This window comes from Bos mutus, chromosome 11 (assembly GCF_027580195.1).
Source record: "Bos mutus isolate GX-2022 chromosome 11, NWIPB_WYAK_1.1, whole genome shotgun sequence".
Taxonomy (NCBI): Eukaryota; Metazoa; Chordata; class Mammalia; order Artiodactyla; family Bovidae; genus Bos; species Bos mutus.
The window spans coordinates 87,271,138-87,292,175 of NC_091627.1; the positions used below are offsets into that span (position 1 = coordinate 87,271,138).

The 21,038-nt window shown below is 46.2% G+C and overlaps 1 protein-coding gene across 2 annotated transcripts in view; it reads right to left on the bottom strand.

The window, feature by feature from the left end:
- Positions 1 to 21,038, bottom strand: part of VIT (vitrin) — a 125,032-nt gene that overhangs the window by 31,987 nt on the left and 72,007 nt on the right. The window contains exons 7-9 of one of the 2 annotated variants that reach the window (XM_005901911.3): positions 19,314 to 19,505; positions 4,102 to 4,146; positions 2,549 to 2,611 (exon numbers count right to left, since the gene is read on the bottom strand). In XM_005901911.3, coding sequence (XP_005901973.2) covers positions 2,549 to 2,611; positions 4,102 to 4,146; positions 19,314 to 19,505 — 300 coding nt within the window. The remainder of the gene's footprint in view (positions 1 to 2,548; positions 2,612 to 4,101; positions 4,147 to 19,313; positions 19,506 to 21,038) is intronic. The other variant, XM_070379737.1, reaches the window with a different exon arrangement.

A 21,038-nucleotide genomic window follows, 5' to 3' on the forward strand; every position in this document is an offset into this window, starting at 1 on the left:
TTTTACATGAAATTCCTTTATTTTTTTATTTAGAGAAAAGAATAACTTAATTAGAGTAAGGGCCAAACAAGAGTACATGGATTTTGTAGCATCTATTTTGGTTCTTCCTAGACCATTTTTTTTCTCCTTATTTCTTACATCTTGAGCTATGTTCAGGATTGAGACATTGATTTCATAGGTTTTAAGAAGCAAAGTGTTTATTTACTTCATTCTCTTCACTCAGCCTAATGGCTGAAACTGGGGTTAACTTTGCTCCTCTTTTCCAAGAAATGTTTAAAATTCATTTTTATTGGAGTACAGTTGCTTTACAATGTTGTGTTAGTTTCTGCTGTACAGCAAAGTGAATCAGCAATATATTTGCATATATCCCCTCTTTTTTTTGGATTTCCTTCCCATTTAGGTCACCACAAAGCAGTGAATTCCCTGCTCTATACAGCAGATTCTCATTAGTTATCAATTTAATACATAGTATCAATAATCTCTATATGTCAATTCCAAACTCCCAATTCATCCCACCCCAGCTTTGCTCCTTGATATCCCCATGTTTTTTCTCTATGTCTGTGTCTCTATCTCTGCTTTGCAAATAAGATGATCTATACCACTTTTCTAGATTCCGTATATATGCATTAATATACAATATTTGTTTTTCTGACTTCACTCTGAGTGAGTCTCTGTGTCATCCATGTCTCTGCAAATGGCAGCGTTTCATTCCTTTTTATGGCTGAGTAATATTCCATTGCATGTATGTACTAGATCTTCTTTATCCATTCCTTTGCTGATGGAGATTTAGGTTGCTTCCGTATCCTGGCTATTGTAAATAGCACTGCAATGGACACTGAGGTGTGTGTATCTCTTTCAATTCTGGTTTTCTCTGGATATATGCCCAGGAGTAGGATTGCTTGGTCACATGGTAGCCCTATGTTCAGATTTTTAAGGCGTCTCCATACTGTTTTCCACAGTGGCTGTGTCAATTTACATTCCCACCAATGCAGGAGGGTTCCCTTTTGTCTCCACCCTCTCCAGCATTTATTGCTTGTAGATTTTTCGATGATGGCCATTCTGATGAGTGTCAGATGATACCTCGTTGTAGTTTTGATTTGCACCCAAGAATGTTTGAATGACAGTGGCTCACCCTCAGGGCATGTGCTCACTGAGACCCTAGTGGCTTTCTCACGTAAAGATGAAGGCATGCTGATGTGAAGATGACAGTGTCAGTACAAAGGGACAGAACTGGGTCATGAAGTGTTCAGCGTGAGCAATGCATTATGCTCACCGAGGATGGAAGAGGAGGAAGGAAAGGTAAGACAGAGTATCTGCAGGAATCAATCTACCAATTTTCTTAATTGCTTTGGTATTCTTCAACATGGTACAGTTTTATAGATGAATGCTTTGTGTTGACCAATATATTAGGCCAGTGTCTTTTAACCCTGGATAAATATCTGAGTTCCTTATGCAGCTTCGACAAATAAAGATGCCTGGGAATCACTCTAGGCGGTGCTTCTCAAGGGTTGATGTGCAAAGGAATTGCTTGATTCAGTAAGTCTCGGGTGGACCCTGAGAGTTTGCATCTCTAACAAGCTCCCAGGTGATACCTGATGCTGCTGGTTCTCAAACCACACTTAGAGTGGCAAAATCAAGGGAGACTCAGTAGGTATGAGGCAAGAAGTGGCATCTTTCATTTTTTAAGATGTCTGCAGGTGATTCTCACATATAGGTGAGTTGAGACTCGCAGCCCATTGGTGGCTGACTTGTCAGGGCTTTCTGGGGGAATTTGCAGATGCTTGCAACACACAGCTCCCTCCTGGTTTCCCTCTTTTTCTCTGCTCTCTTTCTTGTATCCTTGGGTGGCTTCTCTTCCACCCAGTTAGTATCAGAGATCTTCAGGTTTAAGTCCCCTGTTTCTTCTTACTGTAACCTGTCTCCCTGGGTCACACTTTCGGTTCTCAAAACCTTGGTTTTGCCCTCATCATCTTCCAACTCTAAATTTCCAGCTGGACTATTGTTTCTGAATGTCAGGGTAGCCAACTCTCTGCTAGACTGAATGTCTTACAGAAGATGATAGATATAAACGCTTTCCTGCCCCAACCTGTTCCAACTCCAGTGGTCCTCATGGCAGCTCCAGTTGTTCAAATCATCTTTAATTGCTCCCTGTCTTCACTCCACCCCTCTAGCTTCTTTCTTTCTCTCTTGGATTTGCCCGTTTCTCTCCATTTACGCTTCCCACCCCGAGCTCTGTGTACCATCATCTCTGCAGACCTCCATCGTCACTGGCAAGCCAGTCTCCTTTCATTCACTCTTGTCTCCCCGTTCCACCCCACCCTGTTGCCATAGTGACATTTTAAACATCTGATCCTCTCCCCCTCTTGCACACAGATAGTTTAAATCCTTCAGAAGCTTCCCTTTTCCTTTAGAACAAAGTGACAGAAGAGAGATAAATAGATCCAGGGTAGGAGAGAGGCGGGTGTGGGTGGGAGTGAGTGGGCAGAGGGGAGAGAGAGCAGATCAGATGTCAAAGCCACTAGGGGTTTCTAGTTGTCAATTAACTTACTTGGATCTCCCTGGGATGCTGGCTCCAAAGACTGTGTGCTTAATTCTTCTTTTGGAACAAATCCTGGAAAGAGCAGTAAAACTTTTGGTGACTTACAAGAACAGGAAGCATCTGGCCTCACCCCAGGGATGGGGACAAAATGGATATTCACACTCAGCTCCAGGGGCTGGGCTTACTGCTAACTGTGCTCTTCTCCATACCTCCCCCATCTGAGGAGATAAGAATGAATATTCGCGGACAGCGCAATAGAGACACAGCACTCCTCTGGGTGCTCACGGGCATTTGAAGTCAGGTGTGTTCAGATCTGTCTTCTACAGCCCCTTAGCTTAATCTGTCTGAGCCTTAGCCTTCTTATCTGAAAGCATTAAGCACTTTGCCAGTGTAAATTATCCCTCCATACAATTCTGAAAATCTTGAGGTCAGGGATGAGTCTCTCCCATCACATAAACCTTCCCCGTGGTCCTCAGTCAATATTCAGTGACTGAGTTGATGAACAAAGATCAGTGAGACCGAGGACGGGGTTGGGTGTAGACCAGGGGAGAAGAGATGAGATACTAGCAGCTCAAACAAACAAGAGGGTCTACACTGCAGCCTGTCCCCTCCTGCACTCTGAGACCAGACGCAGAAACAAAAGGATTAGTGCTTTGAGAGGGCGTGTGTGTATGTGAACTGAATTTCAGCTTCAGGGTTTTCTTTAGAGCTGTTTACCTGGGAGCCACATTCACAAATATTTCATATAAGGAAATAAAGACAATAGTCTTTTAAGGCTTAGAAAGGCCAATGAGTTTCTCGGCAAAGTGTAATTGCAGCACCGGAAGTGAGTCTCCTGATTCTGGGATGCTGGGGAACGCCCACCAAGAGTCCCCCACCTCCATGGAGGAAGGTGCTCGGGACTCCACTCTTGGGTGGGGTGAGATTTCTCCTGGCTTTGTTAGTTTTTCCAATTTGCAAAGCACATGATTTCATCTTCCCATTAAAGGTCAGCTTGCTCATCCCACTTCCTCAAATCATTAAAAAAATTCACTAATGGCATTTCTCAGCCAGGAGTCCTGGGAGGGGAAGAAATACACATCCAGAGGCCCGAGTCCTCTCCTCCATATTCCCCCGCCCCCAAACCAGCAAAATCTGCCCTTGCACCAAGAGTCTGAAAACTGTGTTTGCTGTTGGAGTTTTAAACACTTAATGTAGTAAATAGGGAACAACATTCATTCATGTGAAGAAAAAACCTGAATCCCATTTGCAAAGAAGGAAGATGAAATAGAAGGAAATTAAGGTGTGCGCCCAGATGGAGTGAGGGTCTAACCCATTTTCGGGGCTGGGAACTCACTGCCTTCTGTCTTCACATTTCCTTCCCTCTCTGTGAATCCAGTCTTGTCCCTGACCCAGTCCTCCCTGTGGGGGTTTCAGTGGGCCCTTTGCCTGGCCACCAGACACCTAACGTTGGAGGTGGCACTGGAGGAGTCTTCTGTAGCAGAGCTTGACTTCTGTGCCATTTGCTGTAATCCTAAGAATCTTGATCTAGTTATCGCCAGAAGGATGGGCTGTATAATTACCTGCATCGAGAAGGACTGATTCAGGTTTCCACAAGGCAGGTTCCCCTGATTTTCAGGATTAAAGAAAAAAACAAACTCATTAGTTAGATGAAACCAGCAGAAGCCCTCAAGTGAACTGCCAGAATGATAACATTTTCTAATTATGGCAGAAAGCTTAGTAAAGAAACCCAAGACCAGACTTTGGGATGAAGCAACCTGAAATCTGTGTGATTTTCTTATTTAAAGTTCTTAAAGTCAGGGACAAAAACGTCTTTACTCTTTTGTTCCTTTCACTATGCACCAATAACCATGGAATAATAGCAGTCCTGAAATTCAAGGGGAACTAAAAGCTCATGCAATTCGAAGAAACCACCATTGTTGTTCAGTCGCTCAGTCATGTCCGACTCTTTGTGACCCCATGGGCTGCAGCACACCAGGCTTCCCTGTCCTTCATCTTCTCCTGGAGCTTGCTCAAACTCATGTCCATTGAGTCAATGAAGCCATCCAACCATCTCATCCTTTGTCGTCCCCTTCTCCTCCTGCCATTGATCTTTTCCAGCCTCAGGGTCTTTTTCCAATAGGTCGACTCTTCGCATCAGGTGACCAAAGTATTGGAGCTGCAGCATCAGCCCCTCCAATGAATATTCAGGACTGATTTCCTTTAGGATGGACTGGTTTGATCTCCTTGCAGTCCAAGGGACTTGCAAGAGTCTTCTCCAACACCACAGTTCAAACGCATCAATTCTTTGGCTCTCAGCCTTCTTTATGGTCCAACTCTCACTGGAAAAACCATAGCTTTGACTAGATGGACTTTTGTTGGCAAAGTTAATCTCTGCTTCTTAATATGCTGTCTAGGTTTGTTATAGCTTTTTGTCCAAGGAGCAAGCATCTTTTAATTTCATGGCTGCAGTAACCATCTGCAATGATTTTGGAGCCCAAGAAAATAAACTCTCTCACTGTTTCCATTGTTTCCCATGAAGTGATGGGACTGGATGCCATAATCTTTGTTTTTTGAGTATTGAGTTTTAAGCCAGCTTTTTCACTCTCTTCTTCACCTTCATTAACAGGCTCTTTATTTACTCTTTGCTTTCTGCCATAAGGGTGGTGTCATCTGCATATCTGAGATTATTGATATTTCTCCCGGCAGTCTTGATTCCAGCTTGTGCTTCATCCAGCCCTGCATTTCTCATGATGTACTCTGCATAGAAGTTAAATAAGCAGGGTGACAATATACAGCTTTGATGTACTCCTTCCCCAATTTTGAACCAGTCCAGTGTTCCAATGCAACCCACTAACCTGCTTCAATAACATCTCTACCAAGTGAGTGGCTGGCAGGTGCTTGAATACCTCCAGAGACAGGGAACTCATTACTTTAGCAGCAACAAAAATAGAGCATATCTTCTTGGACTATTGAGACTTTGAGAAAACTTTTCTTTATGCCAATCTGAAACCTTTATCCACCATCCATCCATCTGTTCTTCATCACACTTAATCACATGTGTGCATTCAGTCATGTCCAATTCTTTGTGACCCTATGGACTATAGACTGCCAGGATCCTCTTTCCATGGAGTTTTCCAGGCAAGAATACTGAAGTGGGTTGCCATTTCCTCCTGCAGGGGATCTTCCTGACCCAGGGATCGAACTCGCATCTCCCGCATTGCAGGCCGTTTCTTTACTGCTGAGCCATCAGGGAAGCCCCATCACACTTAATATGCACCCCAAATATGCCCATTATCATTCCAGGTACATTTGCCTCATCCATCTATTTGTGTTTCTTTCCTTGGAACCACACAGAACAAATCTGACCCCTTCAGGGGGTAGGCAGTCCCCTCATTTCCTGAGGCCCTGCTTCTCCCCACGTGCCTGAAGCAGAATGGATCAAAGCAGCAAATGCCCTTCACCGCACACCTGTGCTGATGCAGTGGCAAGGATGTCAGGAAGTGAATATTCTTATCCGATAGTCCCTGATCTTTTTGGGGGAGTATGTCTGGAAGGGACTTAAGGGGCAGCAAAACATGTTAGGAAGCCCTCTAAGGACACCCACATGGCTATTTTTCTCCTCCTTCCCACCCCCTCCTCCCACCTTCAGCTCACAAGGCGGAGAGCGTAACCAACTGTTTCATTTCTTAAAGACCATCAGCATTCCAGCACACTTCAATTAGCACACTCAGATGAAGTGATATTCTCCTTTACATGATTCAGTGATGCCAGGCTATTGTGAAAGGCAAGTCTGTGCTCTTGTAGATTCTGGGTTCATGGTGAAAAGTGAGTTTAATTTGACTCAGCCATTAACCAGGTGTAGGACCTTGAGCAAGTCACATACCCTCCATGAACTGCAATTTCTTTTTGAGGAATATTAGCAGTTTGGGTGGGCTGATCTCCAAGTTCAAAATATTTATGATCTATATGTTTAAGTATTCAGCTTCTTTAGCCTCATTATTCTATCGCCACCTACTGGCAAAACTATGCACTTTGCCCTTTTCCTTTAAAAGAAAAAGAAAAAAAGTGTGGGTGACACCTCAGTTTTTGGCTCAGGCTTTCAGCACCCTTGGGTGTGAGGAAATTAGAATGCTGGGTGCTCTGTTACTTTAGTAGGAGATGAACAGTTTTCTGACATGAAGTAATGAAGCGATGGGACCGGATGCTATGATCTTCGTTTTTTGAATGTTGAGTTTTAAGTCAGCTTTTTCACTCTCCTCTTTCCCCCGGCATGAAGGATTTCCAAGTCTCTTACTCTGTCCCGGAGGCCTGTCCTCTATCTGTGTCACTTTAATTTGTTTGGGAAAAGTTTGAACCAAATCACTTTCACCCAAAAGCTGAAGGCTGAAAAAATATTTGGACAGCTCAGACTTGGTGCTTTGAGCTTGGTGGTGATGAGAAGGAGATTTGTGAGAACGTTTGGGTTCTGGTGTCGAGGTCAAGGGCATGGTGTGGGGGCAAACAGAAGACTATCCCGAGTCTACCAAAGAGCTGGGGGCCTGAGGGGCTTGCCTACCTTCTCTGACTTTCAGTTTTCTCCTGTGTAAAACTGGGGGCACAGGACTTGTTCTGCCCTGCCTCACGTGAAGACTGTTGTTGTTTAGTCGCTAGGTCGTGTCCACCTGTTTGCGACCCCATGGACTGAGGCCTGCCAGGCTCCTCTGTTCATGAGATTTCCCAGGCAAGAATACTGGAGTGGGTTACCATTTCCTCCTCCAGGGGATCTTCTTAACCCAGGGATCGAACCCGTGTCTTTTGCTTGACAGTTGGATTCTCTGCCACTGGCCCACCTGGGAAGCCCTCATATGAAGATAAATGTCTATAAAATCACTCCAAAAAGGGTAAAAGGCACTTGTAAAGAAACAGCTAATAATTTTTGTGACAGTCCTGGCTCCGTCATCGTATAGATACAGTCAGCGTCTATGGGAGGTATTGGTCTTGAACACGCACTGACCAAGCCCCATGTGGGCATCAGAATAACCCTGCGGGTCAGGGACAGCCGTGATCCCACTTTACAGGTGAGAAAGCTGACACGGGGAGTGGCAGAGCAGAGTGCTAGACCCAGGCGGTGGGCTCTCCCTGTGATAGTCACTGCCTGTTTATGACGGGAGGCATCATTGTTGCTTCCGATTCTCAGGGTTCTGGGGGTGAGGGATGCACCACAGAGAAGCCAGGCCTGGAATGTCACATGAAGAACGAGGGCCCAGAACATTCCTGGTTTAAAATCCATGGCGGCCTTTGCACTGGTTACGGCTCCTACTGTTCCCTGAATGTCTGGAGTTTACCAGCCTGGGATCCAATGGGAGTCATGACAATGGCCCTTAGGGCTCTCAAGTTTTATGGGACAGACCCACAGGTGGCCCCTCAGTCCCGGCTTCTCCCCAGGGACTTCCACTGCAGTCTTTAGCAGGAGGCCGTCAGTCTGAGGGGCAGCAGCCCCTGGAGCCAGGGGACTCTGCACACCTCCCTTCCAGGGCCTGGCCTCGTGCCAGCAACTCCACATTTGAGGGTGATTGGAGAAGGCTGGGGACAGTCAGAGGTCCTGGGCGTGGGCATCAGGCCAGCAAAACATCCGCAGTCCTGTGTTTACAGATGGGTTCCCCTCCAAAGCTCTGCGTGGGACATTTGTCTGGGAGCTGGCAACCTCTTCTCATGCGAACGACATCAACTCTGCGGTTAGGTTTCCAGGCCAGTGAAGCTTATCTGATCAAACAGAGCTCAGGGTACCGTGAAGCTACCTTGGATGGTTCCAAGGAAAAGTCCCTGAGTTCTAGCCTCAATCTTGCTGAGTGTACACCCCTCCCTCCCCTGGGGGCACAGCAGGAGCAGCCAGGCCAGCCAGAGTGGACTTAGAGGGTCCTGGTCAGGGGGAAAGGGTATGCCTGTGGGGGCGGGGGGAGGAGGTGGCCTCACTGATGAGCCTGGAGGTGGGGAGTATGGGACCTGGCAAGACAGAAGTTCCAGCCCCAGAATATTAGAATCTGAAAACATCTGAGTCGTCTTTTAGTTCTAACACATAGCACAATGTCTCAGTACATTTTTTTTTTTTTAATTAACAGTTCCCCTGCCATGGAGGTGGTGGCTTAAACTGGGGACATGTCAAGTTACATCTGTGAGCAGAAGGCATGGTGCGAGGAGGAAGCAGGACTCACTCACGGTCCTAAGTTCGGGGTCCTGTGCAGGAGAGGATGAAATATTAAGGCCGATGGCCATACTATTAGGTCTGTACATAGCCGCCTGTGTCTGTTAATGCATTGCCCTCAACACGGATGGGGTATTTTGTGGGGCTCAGGAGATTCCATCCCGTGTGATATAATTTTATCAGTGACTGGGGAGGAGACGGGTGGCGTATTGATCAATTTGGTGGATGACAGAGAAGGAAGGCCAGTTGATGATGATGGAAGGCTAGTTAATACATTCAGTGACAGAATTGAGATTCAGGAAGACTGCAGCACACTAAACTAAGGGAGGGTTTAACAGAGTGAAGTGTGATATTCTAAGAGGGGGCAAAAACTCAGCTGCACCAGGACAGCATTGGGGTGACCTGCTTCTCTAGAAATACGTGAGAAAAAGCCCTGGGAACCTGAGCAATTGCCAGTTCAGTAGGAGATGAGCTGATGAGGAGACAAAGCCTCCCCCACATGGAACTTGGGATGTTTTCAAGGAACCAGAGTATTTAGAGCGAGAGAGGCAGTTCCCTGGCACAGCCCTCGAGGCAGCGTGTCCTGCTCTGAGTCACCACCAACAGACTGAGGTTTAGCTGGAGGGAGTGCTGCCGAGTCACGTAAGGACCTGTTGGAGGTTTGAGAGAAATTTGTCCCAGAAAAGACGAGATGCAAAGGAGGACATGAAGGCTACTTTCATATACTTGAAAGACTCTCAAATTTATTCTCTTAACAAATACCGAAGATCCCCAAAGATGTGATGGTTACATCTATTATTGCTTTTGCTCATATTAGAAATTAAAACTGTGTATCCTCTCATTTAAAACAGACTATCCATTTATTTCACTATTCATTCACTTAAAAATAACAACAGACCTATTTATTCTATTTTAACATTTTATAATGGAAATAACTGCTTCCTAAAACAAAAGAATTCAATGGGAAGAGTGGCAGATCTCTCCAGTGTCTGATATAGTAGAAGACAGCTCAAATCTGATGTCAGTTCCTTCAGTCCATCTGTGGTGATATGTCATTTTTGTTGAAGAGTTTGAAGAAAATCTGGCCTCAGTTATAGAGGGAGCGACGAGAGGGCCTCACAGAGGCCCTGAAAGCAAAGTTCTTGGACCACAAAATAAGAAGTAGTAGTTTAGACACGTTAGGAGCAACCAGGCTTAAGTTCTAGACAGTACATCCAACAGTGGGCCTGGGAAGCTCTGGGCCCCTCACATACAGTTATCCTGCACAGGCAAAGGCTTCCCTGGTGGCTCAGTGCTAAAGAATTTGCCTGCCAGTATGGGAGACGTGGGTTTGATTCTTGGATTGGGAAGATCCCCTGGAGAAGGAAATGGGAACTTACTCCAATATTCTTGCCTGGGAAATCCCACGAACAGACAAGACTGGCAGGCCATGGGTTCAAAAAGAGTCAGACACGACTGAGTGACTAAACAACAGAAAAACACAGGGCAAGGCCTCTGTCTGCCACGTCACAAGGGATTCATTTGGTGGGAAGTCAGATCAGATCCACTTTGTTTTATTTTTTCAATGTGGCATTAAGTAAATATTTTAATGGGCTGTGATTACAGGACAGAAATCACTAAAGTACATAGAAGGTTAAAAGACTTCTGTACTAATCTGAAACACCAACACATAAAAGACCGAAAATGGGTAGGATGAGAAAACTGGAGGGAGTTACAGTCCCTGATCTGGCTACCGAGCACTTTGAAACGGCGTCATTGCTGTGCTGTTCATTACAAACATACAGACCAGAGGCACTTATACAGTTCTTCCCAATTCTATGATCTGAGGATTTTCTAGCTGGGAAGTTGGCTGACTATCTGATATGCATGATTTTATCGGAAGTGAGAGCCAGGTGAAGATCCTGTGTGCCAGTGGCTCCCCTATCTGCAGGAGCTAGCTCCGGGCTTTGAGATTTGTGCAGGCCTGAGCACCAGAGCCTCTTGATGAAAGTGAAAGAGGAGAGTGAGAAAGTTGGCTTAAAGCTCAACATTCAGAAAACGAAGATCATGGCATCCGGTCCCATCACTTCATGGCAAATAGACTTTACTTTTTTGGGCTCCAAAATCACTGCAGATGGTGACTGCAGCCATGAAATTAAAAGATGCTTACTCCTTGGAAGGAAAGTTATGTCCAACCTAGATAGCATATTGAAAAGCAGAGACATTACTTTGCCAACAAATGTCTGTCTAGTCAAGGCTACAGTTTTTCCTGTGGTCATGTATGGATGTGAGAGTTGGACTGTGAAAAAAGCTGAATGCCGAAGAATTGATGCTTTTGAACTGTGGTGTTGGAGAAGACTCCTGAGAGTCCCTTGGACTGCAAGGAGATCCAACCAGTCCATTCTGAAGATCAGCCCTGGGATTTCTTTGGAAGGAATGGTGCTAAAGCTGAAACTCCAGTACTTTGGGCACCTCATGCAAAGAGTTGACTCATTGGAAAAGACTCTGATGCTGGGAGGGATTGGGGGCAGGAGGAGAAGGGGATGACAGAGGATGAGATGGCTGGATGGCATCACTGACTCGATGGACGTGAGTCTGAGTGAACTCTGGGAGTTAGTGATGGACAGGGAGGCCTGGCGTGCTGCGATTCATGGGGTTGCAAAGAGTCGGACACGACTGAGCGACTGAACTGAACTGAACTGAGCAACTGAACTGAACTGAGTACCTCGGGCGAGCAGAAGCCCCAAGAGCACCCTGCCTTGGGAGGGTCTGAGTGCTCAGAGCCAAGTTGCAGAGGTGATAGTGGAGTGGGAAAAGCAGTGGAAAAGAGTAGGATTTGAGGGAGAAAGGAGCTGGGACCATCAGTGTGGTCAGTGAGATGGAGTCTTAGTTACTAGGAGCACAAAGAGAATGGATGAGAAAGGGAGACTCAGGGCTGGAGACTCAGGCAGTAAGGCTATAAAAGGTTATGAAAAGGGAATGGGATCAAGTGCTAAAAAACAGTCTTGGGTTGTTGGGCAGGAAGAAACAGGAGCCAGAAGTTCAAAGCTGGGCATGACCTGCAGGTGAGCTGCAGGGGCCAGCACTGCGTGGGAGACAGTGTTTGTAGGTGCAGCAGTGCGAGGGCGGTAAGCAGCCGGCAGCCTTGCCAGGTTTCTGGCTTCAGAGACTCCTGCTGTTGGATACCCCAGGGGGTGGGATTAGACAGGATCAGCTGATTAACATGCAATCAACAATCTGTTTTCATCTCTTATTTTGCCCCCTGATGAAAGCCCCTCATTCAGATTTTCCTTGAAAGTCAGCCTTCCTCTCTGTGGTTGGCTCGACTTTGGGGGTTGCAGAGAAGGCCAACAGCCCTAAGGAAAACTGTGCCCATGCTTGGCTGCCTGAATGACTAATCTCCCGGGCCTGTTAAAGTCTAAAGTGGCTTCGGTGTCCTTGGCCTGCCCAGAGATCTGATTCTTAAGCCTTTTGTCCTGAACATCAGCGTGTACGTTGGCAAAGAGGCAATTGGGAAGCCATAGAAGCTCTCAGTCCTATCCAGGGGACTCCTTGGAGCCCCTGCTCCCATCTGGCACCAAAGCAAAACAGAATCTGCAGTCTCAAGGAATCTTTTAACATGTGGAGGACAGGTACCTCTCACAAGAGAAAGGCCGGGACTCTTCTTCCTTGTGTGCCGAGGCTGTAAAGGAAACTGTTAAGTCTGTCAGCTCAAGGCCCAGGCCCCAGGCAGAGTTTGTGGAAAGCAGCTAACCGGGCTAGATTCTCCTTTCTCATCTCTGCAGGACGCAACAGCCTCTCAGAGAAAAGAACTTGTGTCATGTGTCTGCATCCCCAGTTCCTAGGCCAAACCTTGACGGGATGCACACAGAAGTGAAAAAAAGGAGCCAGGGAGTGTCATGATTCATAGGAGAATTGCTGGAGGAGAAAGAATGATTTCTGTTCCCCGTGTCACAGAAGTACTTGAGCAAAATTGGCTCTGCCCTTTCCTGGGAAATGATAAAGGCGTCTTTGACCCAAGTTCCTCAAGGGTAAACCCCAGAGAGTATCCCTTTTCAAGTTTATAAGAGCCTAGTCACTGAATCCTTAGGAATTTCTATTACAACCTCCAAAAAAATTGCCTCAAGGGAGTGGCGCTTTGCTTATTTAATGGCTTCCTTACAAGTTGGGCCCTTGAGCAGAATCTTTTGTTGACATATCTGGTTTAATGATTTCTGTTCAAATCTGAGTCAAATGACAAGGATTTGGAAAGACAACCTCCATGTAAGCAAGCTTAACTTCTTCCAGTAGCTAGAAAGGTGAGTTTAGGTTCTCACCTGGATTAGCTTGGGGGCTATTTTGGCTGTTAATATAGGCGGTGGCTCAGATGGTAGAGTCTGCCTGCAATGCAGGAGACCCGGGTTTGATCCCTGGCTTGGGAAGATCCCTGAGAGAAGGAAATGGCAACCCACTCCAGTATTTTTGCCTGGAGAATTCCAGGGACAGAAGAGACTGATGGGCTACAGTCCACGGGATCGAAAAGAGTTGGACATGACTGAGTGAAAAGATTTTTTGATTTGTAGGTGGTGGTGGACCAGAGATCTGTAATAACATTTGAGTGGCCAGAGCATGAATTTTAATTTAACTCTTCTCATTCTTTCCATGATTCATACTAGCAAGATATTACCAAGGTGAGAACAAAAGTAAAGCTTTGTCCTTGGGTGGCCTGAATCTGCTCTGGAGGAGGCATTGAAGTGGGGAGCGGGGGAAGGATTTAACTCAAAACACTGACTGAAAACTCCAGGTAACAGTAGCCCTTGCACTCCACAGCTGTCAAAGCATCTTTTACTAAAATGCCATATTTCTTTATACTTCATTATTCTTATAATAATTCAGCTGTGCCTCTCCCGAGGGAGTTACAGTAATTCCTCAATAGAAATGTCACTTAACATTTAGCAGTTTGCTTAAACTGCATTAACATGGTATTGATGCAAATAGCATTAGCTTTCAGTCATTTTTAAGGGTACACAATGGGTTATCCTTAATTACTCTGTGGGAGAATCGAATACATTTCAGCATTCATTATTCACTGGGCAATTTTTCTGAAGCAAGGTTTTTAAAAGGGCAGAGAGAGATGGGAGATTCTGTAAAGAGAGCTGCAAAGTCTGTTTTAGGGGGGAAAGGGACCACATAAAAACTGGCTGAGGGAAAGAACCAAGTTTCATGGAAGGGGAGAGATAAGAGGTCATGGGAAAACACCTGTTTTTCTTAGAATCAAATTTATCCACCATAACTTTTCATTCCTTTTGTCTTTGTTCCAACTGTTGTTGTTATTGTTCAGTCACTAAGTTGTGTCTGACACTTTGTGACCCCCATGGACTGCAGCACGCCAGTCTTCCCTGTCCTTCACTATCTCCCAGAGTTTGCTCAAACCCATATCCATTGAGTCGGTGATGCCATCCGACCATCTCATCCTCCGTCGCCCCCTTCTCCTCTTACCCTCAATCTTTCACAGCATCAGGGGCTTTTCCAACGAGTCCGTTCTTTGCTTCAGGTGGCCAAAGTATTGGAGTTTCAGCTTCAGCATCAGTCCTTCCAATGAATATTCAGGACTGATTTCCTTTAGGATTGACTGGTTTGATCTCCTTGCTGTCCAAGGGACTCAAAAGTCTTCTCTAACACCATAGTTCAAAGGTGTCAATTCTTCAGTGCTCAGCCTTCTTTATGGTCCAACTCTCACATCCATACATGGCTACTGCTACTGCTGCTGCTAAGTCACTTCAGTCGTGTCTGACTCGGTGTGACCCCATAGACAGCAGCCCACCAGGTTCCCCCGTCCCTGGGACTCTCCAGGCAAGAACACTGGAGTGGGTTGCCATTTCCTTCTCCAATGCATGACAGTGAAAAGTGAAAGTGAAGCCGCTCAGTCATGTCCAACTCTTAGCAACCCCATGGACTGCAGCCCACCAGGCTCCTCCATCCATGGGATTTTCCAGGCAAGAGTACTGGAGTGGGGTGCCATTGCCTTTTCCACATGGCTACTGCTGCTGCTGCTAAGTCGCTTCAGTCGTGTCCGACTCTGTGCAACCCCATAGACGGCAGCCCACCAGGCTCCTCTGTCCCTGGGATTCTCCAGGCAAGAACACTGGAGTGGGTTGCCATTTCCTTCTCCAATGCATGAAAGTGAAAAGTGAAGTCACTCAGTTGTGCCCGACTCTTAGCGACCCCATGGACTGCAGCCTACCAGGCTCCTCCGTCCATGGGATTTTCCAGGCAGGAGTACTAGAGTGGGTTGCCATTCAAACCATAGCTTGGGCTATATGGACCTTTGTTGGCAAAGTGATGTCTCTGCTTTCTTGTTCCAATTATTTGGACACAAACTCAAAATAGCTCTGTTTTCTAATTATAAAGTGAACACGTGCTCACGATCAACATATCCACTGTGGGTAGTAAAGAATCATCTGCAATCCCTCTATCCAGCAGTGGCTGGTTTATAATTTTGGTATACAGTGTTCTATTCCTTTTTCTATCCACATATTCTCATGTGCAAAACATAATTATAACACATGAGATTGGTAGCCATCCTGTTTTGTAGCCTGCTTCTTTGACTTAACAAGCTGTCACAGACCAATCTTATCTTGTCAGGAAGTATGCATATTTTAATAGCTGCATAGTGACTTTTTAACCATTCTGACAATGGACAATTAAATTGTCTCCACTTATTTTTCTATCATGAACAACATCTATGTCCAGGCTTCTTTTGACTTTGGCTGATAATTACCTTAGGATATATTCCTGTAAGTGCAGGAAATGCTGGGTCATTTCTCCACACTGTTACCCAAACTGTGTTTTATCAATTTCCAATGTGAATTGGTGAAAACTGACACCTTATTGTTTACTTTAAGTGTATTTGATTCCTGGTGAACATCTGTTATATTTATTGGCTATTTGTAGTTCTTCCTCCATGGCCTGCCCAGTCATAACCTTCACCGATCTTTCTTTTGGAATGTTTGTCTTAGTGTTTTATGACTGGATTTTAAGAAAAATCTCCTCCTGATACTTTAAGGAAGATAAACATTCAGAGATGAGATACATGTTGGTGAGAATGGAAATTGCACGTGGAAGGGTCAGGCTTTTACAGATACTGGTTCCTTCCCCTCCCAGGTTTCACCACTTCTTCCTTAGCGGACCTTGGTCAGCGGGTGGCTTGCAGTAGAAACGTGTGTCACCGGCCCTTCCACCAGGTGGCGCTCCGCTCCTCTCTGGGGTTTACCCTTTAGTGTAGACACATCTAATGATGTGTTAGATTAGCTGAGGCATCCCGGGCACTTCTTGAGATAAACCTGACCAGAAAACAATGCCGGGCAAAGCCACACTCTACCTTCCAAGCCGCAGTAGATTCAGCGGACCCTGCAGCTGGACCTAAGGCATCGTCCATTGTTTCCAGAGCCCTTTCCTCAGCATAACGCTGGACCTGGTTCTCCAGGCTGCCCCCTCTGGTCCTGGGAAGCAGCACTCTGACTGCCTGGCTCTGCTAGGTGCCGACATTCCTACCCCACCGGCCTCTCACATGAACAGTCTCGCCTCTGCTCTGAGTCACTGTCGCTCTAGGTCTTGGCTCCCCGAAGAAGCCCCAGCCTTCTCTTGTTCTATACTCCTCTCTGTCTTGCTGCTGCTGCTAAGTCACTTCAGTCGTGTCCGACTCTGTGTGACCCCATAGACGGCAGCCCACCAGGCTCCCCCGCCCCTGGGATTCTCCAGGCAAGAACACTGGAGTGGGTCTCTGTCTTGTTAGGTTTGCACAATTGCGGGTCAGTTAAGAGGCTGAGATGTGACGTTGGTGTCCAGCCCCATCTTCCTGGGAGTCCTACAACCTGCATCAGCGTCTCTTCATGAGCTGAGAGAGCCGCTTTCTTTTCTTGCTGCAAAGTTTCGACTCTGCTGGACTCCCTCCCATGCCTGTGTCCTGTCTGAAAGGCAGCTCTTGACCTCATCTGAGAGCAAAGATGACTCCGAGACCCCCAAAAGCAGGCTGCTCCTGCTCTGCCTCACACATCTTAGGTGTCCTGCTGCAGGGGTCTTGGGGGATCTTGGTAGGATATCTTCACCGATGTGGCGCAAGACCCTGGAATGGCGCCTGACACACAATGGGCACTCAAGAAATGCTTTTGAATGAAGACGTGAATTAGGCTTTGCTTCAGTGCCCCACCTACAGTCACTTCTAGAATCTTTTGACTACAGTCACATATACGAAAGGAAAAAAATTCACTTAAATGCATCCATCGTGACTTACTTGTCCATCAGCAGGAGAGTTGCTCTCATAATTTAATAGAATATTTTCAGCTATTTGAAGAAATAAGTTATCTATATATTAAATATTACTTGGTACAGTTGGGCTGAAATATCACAGCGAATGTCTACAGCCAAGCATTAGGATAGGGATTCACGAGAGTAGATTGGTGGTTATCTAGGGCCAGTGGGGGAGCCCTTTAGGGGGACGTGGTGAGTGACTGTCAGTGAATGTGGGGTTTCTTTTTGAGGTGATGAAAATGTTTTAGAACTGACTGTGGTGATGGTCACACTACTTTGAGTACACTGAAAATCATTGAACTGAATATTTTAAATGAGTGAATTGTACGGTAGGCAAAAAGTATCTCAAGAAGGCTGTTATTAAAAAAAAAAAAAAGACATAGGCATTCAAACATGAATCTTCACTCTTCTTCATTCCTACGGAAAATCTTTTGAGTAAACTATTCACGTTTTAAAAAGTCCTCTCTTCCTGTCTCCCTCCCCAGTTTGACTCCTCTCGTAGCAATTAGGGCGCAGGCTACACAGAGCGCTTACCCTGGGTATTTGTCTAGGAGGCTGTGGGGCAGCACGGACGTGGGTGCTGGACCGGGATGAAGCACAAACTGACGGGCTGCGAGGCCGCTGCCCAAAGCTTGTGTCCCCAGGCCAGGAATAAGGAAGCTTTGCCAGGCTGGGAGCCACTGCTTCAAGTTGCTTGAGGTTTTCCACAAGCAAAGGCCCAACTTGTAACAGGATTTCCAAGCTCCCAGTGTAGCAAAGTAAATATGCCCCAGGCTAAATTATATGTGTTATGTAAAAATTGCCATCCTCTAAGCAGACACCAGAGCAAGCAACTCACTCAGCTATTCGCAAGTCTGTAAAAGAATCAAGATGATGGGGTAGTGTGTTAATATATTTCAGAAATGATTTTTGTGGTATTTTTATTTGGGGACTTTATGTTATAGCTTCTTCCGTGAGCCATGCATCGGATGGAATAATAATATTTCCTATTTTATAGAACTGTTGGGAAGATTAAAATAATGTGTGCAGGGCTCCTGGCACAGGGAGAGAATGGACTGTGCATTCTGTAATTGTTTATTACTAATCAGAGCAGGAGTTGGCTGTGTCTAGACCCTCTAATCTTGTCACCATGTCCAGGCAGGTCAAGGCCTCAGCTTCTGTGCCACATCGTTAGTGCCTTGGGTGTTTGTTCACGGTGGAGATGCCTCCTATCGCTGGGGCAGGGGGCGGGGGAGTGTCACGGGAGGGCTGGCGGCTGGTCGTGGAGCCTGGCTCTGCTGCTTCCCATCAGTGTGACTGGGGGCCAGTTTCTTCTCCAATACGATGAATTAATCAAATTAGAAGCACTGTATCTGCTTTATAGGGTTGTTTTGAAGATTTAGTAGGCTAATATTTGTCAGGGGCTTACAAGAGTGTCTGGCACACTGAAAGTGCTTGGACTTGTTGAATAGAAAGATGGCTAGAGAGCCGGGCTCCGACAGAGAAGAGGGAAGGGCCATGGTATGTGGCGGTGATGTTTGGAGGCTGGAGGTGAGGCTGAAAAGACCCAGTCCTGGGCATTTCCTCCTAGAAGCAAAAAGTGATGCCAGGTGGGAGATATTTAGAAGTAGCTGAGACACAGCGACACCCGCTCTGTGGAATTTCCTACCCTCTTGCCAGAGGACCTTTAGAAATGAGATAGATGCTCACTGCCCAGGTTGCCTCACATGGAAGACTGTGTAAAGCCATTGTTTGGATTATCCAATGGGCTCCTAAGGTCATGTTTGATGTAATACCAAGATTAATTCCATAAACTGGACTTTGGTAAAACCTAAAACATGACTTAAGAAATGGATATAAGTGGTAAGACAAAAAGCAGTCAGAAAAGAAAGAAAAACTTGAGCTATCTGACTTTTCCTAAAGGGATTCTTTTTTGTCGTTGCTTGCTTCTAATATTTGAAGACTTCCAGGAGTATTCAGTTTGTCCCTTAAAACCCAACAGTGTTTACACAGAAATCTATTAGCCCTCCAACTGAGCTTTTGGAGAAATGGAGATTTTGCGATGGGAAAGTTTCACGTAATATCCTACTTTCCAAAGTATGATTAACAGCAGTCCTATTTTCAAATCTGTATTAAGTCCTTCTACATAGTTTGCTTAGCTTTTAGTTCAGTTTTGAATTATCATGAGCTCAATTTACCCCTTCAGTATGGGAAGACACGGCACACACCCCCGGCCCAGGTCTCAGGAGTTCTTCCCTTACCCAGCTCAAAACTCCATACACAGGCATTCAGAGAGGCTGTTGACCCTAAAAACCCAGTCTCCCACTTTTCTAGCACACGGCAGCATACAGTCTACCTACTGACCCAGGTCCTTGCTTCTCTGGCCCGCGGGCTGTGGTCGGAGGCCGCTGGCGGTGGAGCCTGCAGATGGGGAGGGCTTTGGCAAGGTGGTGTGGGCGGCCTCGATGGCAGTGGTCCCCGGCGCCTGTGTCACAGTGACCGGCTGTGCTGCTGTCCCTGGAACTGGTGGGCTCTGATCTGCTCTTGCTGTCTCCCCTGTAAGAAAGTGGAATTGCACTGGGGCTCACAGGATAGCTGGTAGGCTCTTCAGGACAGAAATAAGTAGTTCTTGAACACTAGCCATGAGCTCCTATGCTAGCTGCTGTGGAGGCACGTACAATCTGGGTGGAGGAATAAGCCGATGAATGAACCAAAGATGAAGTAATGATAAAATATTTAAAAGGCAGCTCAAAACAATAGCAACCTAAACGAGGCTGAACACGATTAATCATGAAATTAATTCGCCATACACCAGAAGCAATGGTTCATGGATATATACGCTGTTTCAGTTAGTGTTGGCCTAGAGGTAAGGGGTGCTTCCAGGGCTTTCATTGTTTTAGACAATGTGTCTTAGACGTTTTGGTTTTGGTTCATGGCTAGGCGACTAACTGCTCTAGGTCCCAGTTTCCTCATCTATAAAATGGGGTAACAGAACTAATTAGATGGTAAAGACCATCTCGTTTCTTCTTCTAAACGTTACTCCTCATCCACATGTGATGATTTAGATTGCTTCCACGATTTTCGATAACCTGAATTTATTATGAATTATTTATGAATTTATAATTTATTATGAATTATTTATCTGAATTATTTATGTTGAGGGCATGGGGGGCAAGCGGCCCACTGGGCCTTGGGGTTGTATAGAGAACCACGTGTCTGCGTCAGAAGGAAACATCACATGGTCCCCAAAGTGAACAGCACCCGAGTCCTGGGAGGGAACAGCAGCCACCCTCATGGCCTGCTGGACCCCATGGCAGATGTGCCGTTCTACATCTGTGCGTCTGTATTAGTTTCCTGGGGATGCTATAACTAATTACCTTAAACTCGGTGGCCTAAAACAACAGGAATGTAGTCCCTCAGAGTTCTGGAGGCAGAAAGCTGGAATCAGCATCACTGGACTGACCTCCGTCCAGAAGCTCAAAGGTAGAATCTGCTTCTTGCCTCTTCTGTTTCCTGCTGGCAGTGGCATTGCTTGACGTGACACCCCGCCAGTCTTCAAGGCCGGCACCCTCCGTTCTCACTCTGCTCTACTTTCATGCGGCCTTCTCTTCTCTGTGTGTTAAATCTCCCTCTCCCTCCTCTTACGAGGATACGTGTGATTGCATGGTCTCCCTGACAACCCTGCTCTCAGACAGTCTAGGATCACCACCACGCCCCACCCCCGCCATCTAAAGATCCTTAACTTAATCATATCAGCACGGCCTCCCAGCCTTTTTGCCCCTACCCGTTTCTTGCGGTGTAAGAAGACATCTGCAGATTCCAGGATTAGGATACGGATATCTTTTCGGGGGTTGTTTTTTCAGCCTATGACAGCATCCCAGCTCTAGCCGTAACTCTGCTTAAGGATGAAGCAGCTTTGGTACACAGAACAGCAGGCCAAGGGGGTAGGATCTGAGATAGGAAGCTCTATGCTCTGTGGGAACACCCAGCCTCCTCTTGGACATGGTGCTGCGTGCTGGGCCATGTCAGACTGCAGCCCTGTCCAGACGAGCAGACAAACATGAGGTGGGGTCGGGTGTTCAGACCCAC